Source organism: Triticum dicoccoides, chromosome 4A (assembly GCF_002162155.2).
Source record: "Triticum dicoccoides isolate Atlit2015 ecotype Zavitan chromosome 4A, WEW_v2.0, whole genome shotgun sequence".
Taxonomy (NCBI): Eukaryota; Viridiplantae; Streptophyta; class Magnoliopsida; order Poales; family Poaceae; genus Triticum; species Triticum dicoccoides.
The window spans coordinates 370,708,044-370,717,429 of NC_041386.1; the positions used below are offsets into that span (position 1 = coordinate 370,708,044).

Below are 9,386 nucleotides of genomic sequence, written 5' to 3' on the forward strand. Positions count from 1 at the left end.
TCCTAAACAAAAGGGTTCAATAAATTGTTGAGTGTGTAGAGCTAGACATGAAAGTAGACAAAAAGAAAGTTACAGTTTCAGGAAAACCTAACAATATCTAAGGTAATGATTCAGTATGTACAGGTGGCCACCATGTCATGTTTGGTTGGGTTATACTCACATGCACTTCAAGGGTAATCAAGTGGATAAGCACCAGTTTAAATTCAAACCAGAACTTCATGGTGTGATCTCAAATCTGCGTGCACACTCACATGCTAGCACATGATTTCTGAAACCATGCACACAACAAAATCTGAACCACGGTCCTACACCCAACCATTGTGGATTTTTTAATTAAGGAGAGAGAAATGTGAGTCACCCCCATGTTGAGCACATGGCTTGGACGCGGGTGGTGGGCTGGGTGTCCAGCTGCGCGAGCACCCAAACTGGTTGACGCCCACCTCTCCATTTACCCACTTAGCGGTTAATATTGACACTCATGTTGGTGCTACAGTGTGATCCCATGTACCGAATTAGAGCTATCATATGAGTAAGTAAAACCCTTGTTTTCATTTAAGACAATTCACAATTAGACTAAACAATTACTCTTGTTTTCATATTTCAGCAAAATATCCATGAAACCTTCGTCCTTTTTTGGGGTAGACGATGATTTTGCATTCATCATATGGATATTCTTCCTCGTGTAAAACAAATTATCTTGTGCACTATGTTGTAGAATTTTCTGCTCACAAAACAGTCAGTGTAAAAGGAAGAGATTTTTTGCTGCATGTATATCAAAGCAAGCACCAAGGTAGATGGCTTACTCCCATGGTTTGTCACCCTAATTACCAGTATACACAATCTACCTCTCTCTTTGAAGACATTAGTTCACTGTCAAATTGAAACATCTTCTCTAACTCAACTTTGAGTTCATCATAGTGACTAAAGTTTGACATATCCACAGATCTACCAAGTCTAACACCTTGCGCATGAACCTGCAATACCATGGGGAATGAAACATAAATTAATCTCATGGTATTGCTAATCCTAAATATTGCTAGGGTTGTTGCTAGTGATCCATGCATCCTTTAACTTTCTCTTACCGTGGTTAGCTTCATGAACATGTCATCTTTTTATTGGTGTGTTTACGTTGTCATTTAATGCTTTGTGGTGAGTGGCATGAGCTCGCACACTTGCTATCATGAATCTGTTTATGTCATGCTCTATTTTTCTTCTAAGTCTGAAACTGTTAATAAAACTTGCTATGTTTACATGGGTGCCATCATATCTTCTTTGAATTTTTGGCTCATGTTCAGTAAGGTAGTTTTGTTCTATGCATTTAGTAGAATCATGCCATGCCTTTGTTTGCTATGATATGTTCTTGTAGCATGTTGTTTGCTTGCTCTAAACATTGCTTCCTGATGTTGTTTTTGACATGTTAGTATTTTCACTAAGTCTGTGAAACTGATATCTTTTGCACTTTTGTCATGCTTATTTGAACCTGTTCTAGTGTGATTTAGTCGTAGCTCAGTGTTCATGTTTTGTCAAGCATCTCTTGTACATCACCTCCATATGCTTTGTTGCTATGTTGGAGTGCAGTAGCTTAGTTTTCTGTTGCACTCTAAGTGGCATCATGCTGTTAATAGCATATTTGCGTCATTCTTATTTTGCTTGTCATTTGCAAACCGTGCATCCATTTCCGGTGATCCTTATATCGTTTTCGACCGAAATCACCTCATATTTCCAGCGGCATACTTGGTTTGCCAAGTTGATGCCTTGATCATTATTTCCCTTCCAAAGCATGCATATGCATGCATATCATGCCATGTATTGCATCATGTTGCTTGTGCATTGAACCATGATTGATTGTTGTTCCATTGCTTGTGTTCTTGATTTGGGTAGAGCCGGGAGACGAGTACGTGAACGAGGAACCTGTTGAGTATGCTAACGAGGATTAAGCTTTCAACAACTCTGAGAACATTGCAGGCAAGATGACCATACCCTCGATATCACTTCTATCTTTGCTTGCTAGTTGTTCGTTGTATCGCTATGTCACGCTACCTACCACTTGTTATATCATGCCTCCCATGTTTCCATGTCAAGCCTCTAACCCACCTTTCTAGCAAACCGTTGTTTGGCTAAGTTGCTAGTTGCAGGTGAAGTTAAAGTTTGTTCCATGTTGGAACATGGATATGTTGGGATATCACAATATCTCTTATTTATTTAATGCATCTATATACTTGGTAAAGGGTGGAAGGCTCGGCCTTTTGCCTGGTGTTTTGTTCCACTCTTGCCACCCTAGTTTCCTTCATACCGATATTATGTTCCTTGATTTTGTGTTCCTTACGCGGTTGGGGATTTATGGGACCCCCTTGACAGTTCGCTTTGAATAAAACTCCTCCAGCAAGGCCCAACCTTGGTTTTACCTTTTGCCTACCTACCACCTATACCTTTCCCTTTGGTTCTGCAGACTCAAGGGTCATCTTTATTTTAAATCCCTCCCCGGGTCAGTGCTCCTCTGGGTGTTGGTCCGAAATGGGCAGCCTGTGGGGCCACCTCGGGGAAACTTGAGGGCTGGTTTTACTCGTAACTTGTCCCATCTGGTGTGCCCTGAGAACGAGATATGTGTGACTCCTATCGGGATTTGTCGACACATCCGGCGGCTTTGCTGGTCTTGTTTTACCATTGTCGAAACGTCTTGTAACCGGGATTCCGAGACTGGTCGGGTTTTTGCGGGAGAAGGAATATCCTTCGTTGACCGTGAGAGCTTGTGATGGGCTAAGTTGGGACACCCCTGCAGGGTATAAACTTTCGAGAGCTGTGCCACGGCTATGTGGCAGATGGAAATTTGTTAATATCCAATTGTAGAGAACTTGACACATGACTTAATTCAAATGAATCAACTGTGTGTGTTGCCATGACGGTCTCTTTTCGGCAAAGTACGGGAAGTGAACACGGCCTTGTGTTATGCTTGAACGTAAGTAGTTTCAGGATCACTTCTTGATCACTTCTAGCTTCTCGACCGTGCGTTTCTTCTCTTCTCACTCTTATTTGCGTATGTTAGCCACCATATATGCTTAGTGCTTGCTACAGCTCCACCTCACTACCTTCTCCTACCCATAAGCTTAAATAGTCTTGATCTCACGGGTGTGAGATTGCTGAGTCCTCATGACTCATGGATACTTCCAAACAGTTGCAGGTGCCGAGGATACCAGTGCAGGTGATGCTACCGAACTCAAGTGGGAGTTTGACGAGGATCTGGGTCGTTGCTACGTTTCGTTTCCTGATGATCAGTAGTGGAGCCCAGTTGGGGCGATCGGGGATCTAGCATTTAGGCTTTATCTTCCTTTTCTGTTGGATTTGACCGTAGTCAGTCTTTGAGTGTATTTGGATAATGTATGAATTATTTATGTATTGTGTGAAGTGGTGATTGTAAGCCATCTCTTTATCACTTTCTTATTCAGTACATGGGATTGTGTGAAGATTACCCCTCTTGCGACAAAACTACCATGCGGCTATGCCTCTAAGTCGTGCCCCGACACATGGGAGATATAGCTGCATTATGGGTGTTACACATACTCAATCTAGGAATCTGTACACTATCTAGTTTTGTCAGTTTTATCGTTTTCTTGTGTTTTGACTTCAGGTTCGTAATATGTACTTGAACAGTAAGAATCTCAAAAATCATAATTTAGCCATCACAACATAACGCCGAGTTCTACAAACCTACAGGCATATTGTGTGCATATATATACACACACACATAAACACATCGATCAGATGGTTAACAATTTCATTTAGAGCTCATGAATAAAACCTATAGGTACGTCATGGCACTGGATCAGTGGTACAACCTCGTGAATGAAATCAAACCTTACCTTCAGATGACCAGATTCCGTTGTCCCAACAAAGTTGTCCACTTCGCTGAAGTGTTGCTGCTAGTGAAAGGCAGAGCACCAACACTCTGAAGACGTTGATCAAGTGCTGGTCTGTTGGTGGAGAATACAATGACTGGGTGGCCTTCCTCTGCCCAGGGCTCCTGCCTCGACAGGGGGTTGGCACCAGGGTGGTGGACTAGCACCGTCGCCCATGGCGGCGTCAAGCTTCGACAATCGGACAGCGCATGGCTGGGACCAGCGCGCCCCCACGACTATGATTTATCCTATTCATGGGCAGGGCCAGCTAACTATAATTTGAAATGAATAGTAATTTTGCCATTAATCTCTAAGATACCGATGTTGTACAACCAAACAAACAAAAGCCGAATGAACTGGTATAAAGCAGAGAGAGGGAGAGTGAAATCCTTGATGAGCCCACAGGCAGGCATCTCTGGCAGTTTTTCCCTCGGCGATACTGATTGTGATAACAAGCATGGTGGTGATGCCAACAAAGTGCTATAAATCCGATGGCTTCCCCTTATGACAGGGTCACACAAGTCAACAACTCGTTCATGAACTGTAATTTTATATGCAACAACAAACAATATTGATTTTTTGTGTTCAAAAGTTGAATAGATTCCACATGAACCTCAAGAACAAACAGAAACCCCACACCCAGTTAAGCATCGATGAGTGGCAACAAAGGGAAAACAAAGTGCAGGTAACAACAACATACATTAGGAGCAAAACGAAACCTCATTGTTGTGGCCCAGTATTTGGAGGCGTTGAGGTTGTCGAGGCTGCATCTTAGGGTCTTGTAATACTCCTCCAGGGTATGTTGTCCAGAAACAGGAAGAACTTCATGAATAGAGGAACAGAGAGAGGGGGATGTTCTCCTACAACAGAGAGGGAGCAGCACGAGCCTCGCGAATAGAGAAACAGGAGCTGCAAAATGAATCAAGTCAAATCGGACAGAAAGAGAGAGAAGGTACCTTGTTGATGAGCTCCATATCGTGGGAGCAGCCGAGCTGCGTCGTGCCCTATAAAGGAAGGAAGCGATGGCCGCCACCTCCTCCTCTCCTTGAGCGATGCCCTAGAAAGGAAGGGTGAAAGCAGATGACCTTGAGCACCCCCGTCGCCTGATGATGACGCGATATTGAATCTGGTATTATCACGACGGCCGTGGCCGATCTGGCCACCGGCTGAACTGTTGCCCGATCTGAAAGATAAGGTGAGGGGAGGAGGGGAGAGGGTGGGGGTTTTCATGGAGGTGGTGGAGAAAATGGCGGAGGCCAGGAGCGAGGTCACCGGTGGAGCCCGAATGAGAGGAACATGAGGAGGAAACTGCGGTGGAGGCTCTCTATGGTAGACGAGACGCGTTTCGCTGGCGCTGGCAGCACAAGGAAGGAGGAGGGTGAAAGGAGATGGATAGTGGTGGCGGGTGGGAAGAGAATAACTCGTCTGTTCCATCACGGCGGCGGCTCCTCTCGGATCCGAGCGGCGGTCAATGGCTCCTTGATGGCGGCTGTGGCGTCCTTGAGGATTAACGTTGGAAACAGATGGAGGGGAGACTCATTGACTGGGTTTTTTACATGCGAGGGAGAGACGGAAAGAACCAGACGGTGGTGGGAAGGAGAGACGAAAAATATCAGACGAAAGTGATGGGACGAAAATAAACAATGGACGCAATCCTATCAACTTAGACATTAGGAGTAGAGATCATGGTTCTCAGCGTAGGTTACATACGATGGATCATTGACTCTTTTTTATTAATATGATTATTGCCTATGTTTCTTTTGTCATTCTTCGAAGTCCCAGTTGGAGTTAGGAAAAGACTGGACTTTTATCGATCGCGTTTCTTTTGGCAGGGTGATGAGCTAAAAATAAAATATCGTTTAGCCAAATGAGATATCATGACCGAAAGACCAAGGGGGTATCGGGATTGAGAATCTTGAAGTTAAGAACAGATGTTTTCTCAGCAAGTGGTTGTGGAAGTTATCAAGTGGGACTGACGCCACTTGGGTGCAAATCCTCTGTAGCAAGTATCTTCAAACCAAAACTTTGTCTCAGGTGACAGTAAGACCGACTGATTCACCCTTTTGGAAAGGGCTTATGAAAGTAAAGCTTTCCTTGTTTAATAGGACAAAGTCTATTGTTGGTGACGGTGCCAGCACGCGATTCTGAGAGGATACTTGGCTCGGAGAGGAACCCTTAGCCATCCAATACCCGTCTTTGTATCGTATTGTTCAATGACGTGAGGTTTTTGTTGCAACGGTATTACAATCAGTCCCCCTTAATATTCAGTTCAGAAGGGCGTTAGTGGGTAATCATTGGGAAGAATGGTTACATCTAGTAAGTAGACTGATGGACGTTCAACTTTCCCAACAACCCGATGAATTATGCTGGAAGCTTACTAGGTCAGGAGTATCTACAGTTAAATCAATGTATGTTGATGTTATCAATTCAAGCTCGATTCCTAGTTCCAAACATGTTTGGGCTGTCAAAGTCCCTTTGAAAATCAAAGTGTTTATCTGGGTTCTCCATAAACAAGTTATTTTAACTAAGGATAACTTGACAAAGCATAATTGGACAGGACCTACTAGGTGTAGTTTCTGTGATCGAGATGAGACGATCAAACACCTTTTTCTTGATTGCCCGCTAGCTAAAGTTTTATGGAGGACGGTCCATATTGCTTTCAATATTACTCCACTGAGTTCAGTCAACACGTTATTTGGAATGTGATTTAATGGGGTAGAGCCCGAGTTAGCGCGACATATTCGTATTGGAGTCTGCGCCTTGGTGTGGGCTCTCTGGAATTGCAGAAATGATTTAGTTTTTAACAGGACAACACACATTCATTTTTTGCAGGTCAGAGCCACGGCGTTGATCCGTTCATGGTCGCTACTCACTCCAACGGAGGCCAGGTAGCGTTTGGTTACTGGATCTATCCGATGGGAGATGGTAACTCGGGATATCTTCAACCGGTTTGGATGGCGGTCATGTAATAGGATAGGCAATTAGTTTACCTATCTCTCTTTAGCCAGCCGGTTGTGGCGTCCTTTATTTGGCTAGTTTGCGTTTCTAGCCCATGTTGGCTCTATGTGAGCTTTTTTCACTTTTTCTAGTTGGAGACTTTGATACCTTGTTGGAACTTATTTATTTGGTTTAATAAGATGGCCGTATGCATCGCTCTGATGCAGAGGCTGGGGAGATCCCCTTTTAGAAAAAAAAACAAAGTGTGTCAGTGACTATAAAATATTTTTGTATTGTCACCCTCCCACTTTTCTTTTTCTTATACGTTGACGCACCCTACTACCACTGGACGACGCTGTCGTCCAGGAGTACCACTACCCCACTGTCACCAAACGACATCTCCATCCATGAGTACACCGGTTGTCCCAGGACATTCGAGATTTTCCAAATCCTCACTGTAATTGCAAAAGAACTTCAACCAATGGCTCGCTGATAATTTCCCCAATCTCCCCCAAATACTACAAGAGGTTAGGTAGAGTTCACACTTCCTTTTTTCACATGTGCAATTGAGAGTCAAGTATATTATCCATACAAGGTCCTCAAAATTATTGTATTTTCATGGCCACATAATGGATGAACTGCAATCAGGATGTACAGTCCTCATCTCATTCCATCATGCGAGTTACATCTATATTCACTGAATTTATAACTGAGGATGAAAGGCACCTTGCAACAACTTGGATATAAGCAACACCCCCTTGCTTCACCATAATCCAGAGAGATAAGTCCTCGGAAACCAAAAAAATAAAGTGGGCCAAGATCAGATAATCACATGGAATAAGCAACTACCTGAGTTGGAAACAAATTGTACTAGTACACAAGAGACACAATTTTGATTCATCATTGCACACTTTAAAACTAACGAATGCAGGGCCATCAATCACTTCACTTTGAAAAAAAGGTAGCAAATAAGTTTATTGCACATTCTTGTATACTCATGCCAGAAATTAAATCTAACATGATGAAATAATGATCAGACATTTGAGTGGAAAAATCTAAGATAAAGCACAATTGATTTCACAAAGAACTGAACTACTAATGCCAGAAATAGTGCACATGCATCGAACTATCCTGTTTTGCATCCAAGGCCAGAATTAAGCATGGACTACTCAAGATCGAAACACCATCACTAAAGGCTATAGAAATTTCGGCAAAGAAACATCACTAAGTGCGAGCTCTCCTGGCCATCGATCTAGTACATCCTTGTAGGTGCGCCAACCTTGCCTTCCATTCGTGAGATATGCTATAAAGTCCACATGTATGAGTAGTTATTCGAGGATATATAGGGATGCCTGTTGGGATAATTATGCATCTCTGGGATGCCATTAGTAGGAACTGATTGCATCTAGATCACCTTAAAAGCATGAACAGAGAAGGGTTTAGGGGATCATTACATGTCACGGCAATGGACATGATCGCCTGCTTGATGCAGGCTTGATGCAGGGGTGATGTAGTCGAAGTAGAGGTCCTCGACGTCTTGATTCCTTCAGGACGCCACCGACACTGCCCAGGGACAGCGGCAGCGGCTGGCTTAGGTCTTCCCGTCGCTGCAGCACTCCCCCTGATCGGATGGGGTGAGAGAATATCGGGAGGAAAGTAAACCTTACGTGAATTGTGATCTCGCAGGTGGCCAGCTCTCTCCCATATCCTTTTAATATGGCGCTGGCGACAGGGGACCCAAAACCTGAGTTGGTTTTTGGGCGCCCCCGATCAGGGCGCGTTAGTTCTGATCGACGCTCATGTACGTTGGTACGTGGACCCCTTCACTTATCGTTATCCCTTCATTTTCTTTGTTTGTTAGACTAATAGATCTAACTGGCCTGTTTAAGCCGTCAGATCAAAACCAACATTCTCCCCCTTGATCATTAGGCTTAACTTCATTCGCCCATTCTATATAGGAATGATGTATCAAAGTGAGGTGTTACTACAGCTCGAAACGCTATAGAACCTCAACACTTATAGCACACCTTCCTATTTCGAAATGGAAAACATTTTGCTAATTGGGGAGTGGTTTATTTTAATGCTCCTCTTATTCTAGAATCATAAGGCTTCCAGTAGTCCCATGCCGGCAACATGCTCACGAAAAATACTGGGTGGTAAGCCTTTTGTTAGCGGATCCGCAAGCATATGCTTCATTCTTATGTGTTTAACATCAACTGTTTGATCCTAGATTCTATCTTCAACAACACGATACTTTATGTCAATGTGTCTTGCAGCATTACTTGACCTGTTGTTACTCGTATAGAAAACTGCTGGTTCATTATCGCAGTATAATAAAATTGGTATAGATATGCTGTCAACCACTTTAAGTCCGGGAATAAAATTCTTTAGCCATACACCCTGCCCGGTGGCCTCATAACATGCTAAAAATTCTGCTTGCATCGTAGATCCAGAAGTTAATGTTTTTTTGGAGCTTTTCCACGATATAGCTCCTCCCGCGAGTGTGAATATATAACCTCACGTGGATCTCTTACTATCCACACACCCGGCAAAATC

General features: G+C 43.4%; 1 protein-coding gene across 1 annotated transcript; it reads right to left on the bottom strand.

Annotated features, from left to right (window-relative positions):
• Positions 1 to 4,360: 4,360 nt before the first annotated feature.
• LOC119285939 lies at positions 4,361 to 5,435 on the bottom strand. The gene is made up of 2 exons (XM_037565269.1): positions 4,850 to 5,435; positions 4,361 to 4,753 (listed from the first exon to the last, which is right to left on the bottom strand). The coding sequence occupies exons 1-2, from the start codon at positions 5,325 to 5,327 to the stop codon at positions 4,665 to 4,667; spliced, it is 567 nt and encodes a 188-aa protein (XP_037421166.1). The 5' UTR covers positions 5,328 to 5,435; the 3' UTR covers positions 4,361 to 4,664.
• Positions 5,436 to 9,386: the final 3,951 nt, after the last annotated feature.

Bases quoted from the DNA above. Each gene is read 5' to 3' on its own strand.
- LOC119285939 (XM_037565269.1), bottom strand. From the start codon at position 5,327: ATGGAACAGACGAGTTATTCTCTTCCCACCCGCCACCACTATCCATCT. The intron at 4,754-4,849 runs GTACCTTCTCTC...TCTCTGTTGTAG, and splicing joins ATATGGAGCTCATCAACAAG to GAGAACATCCCCCTCTCTCT.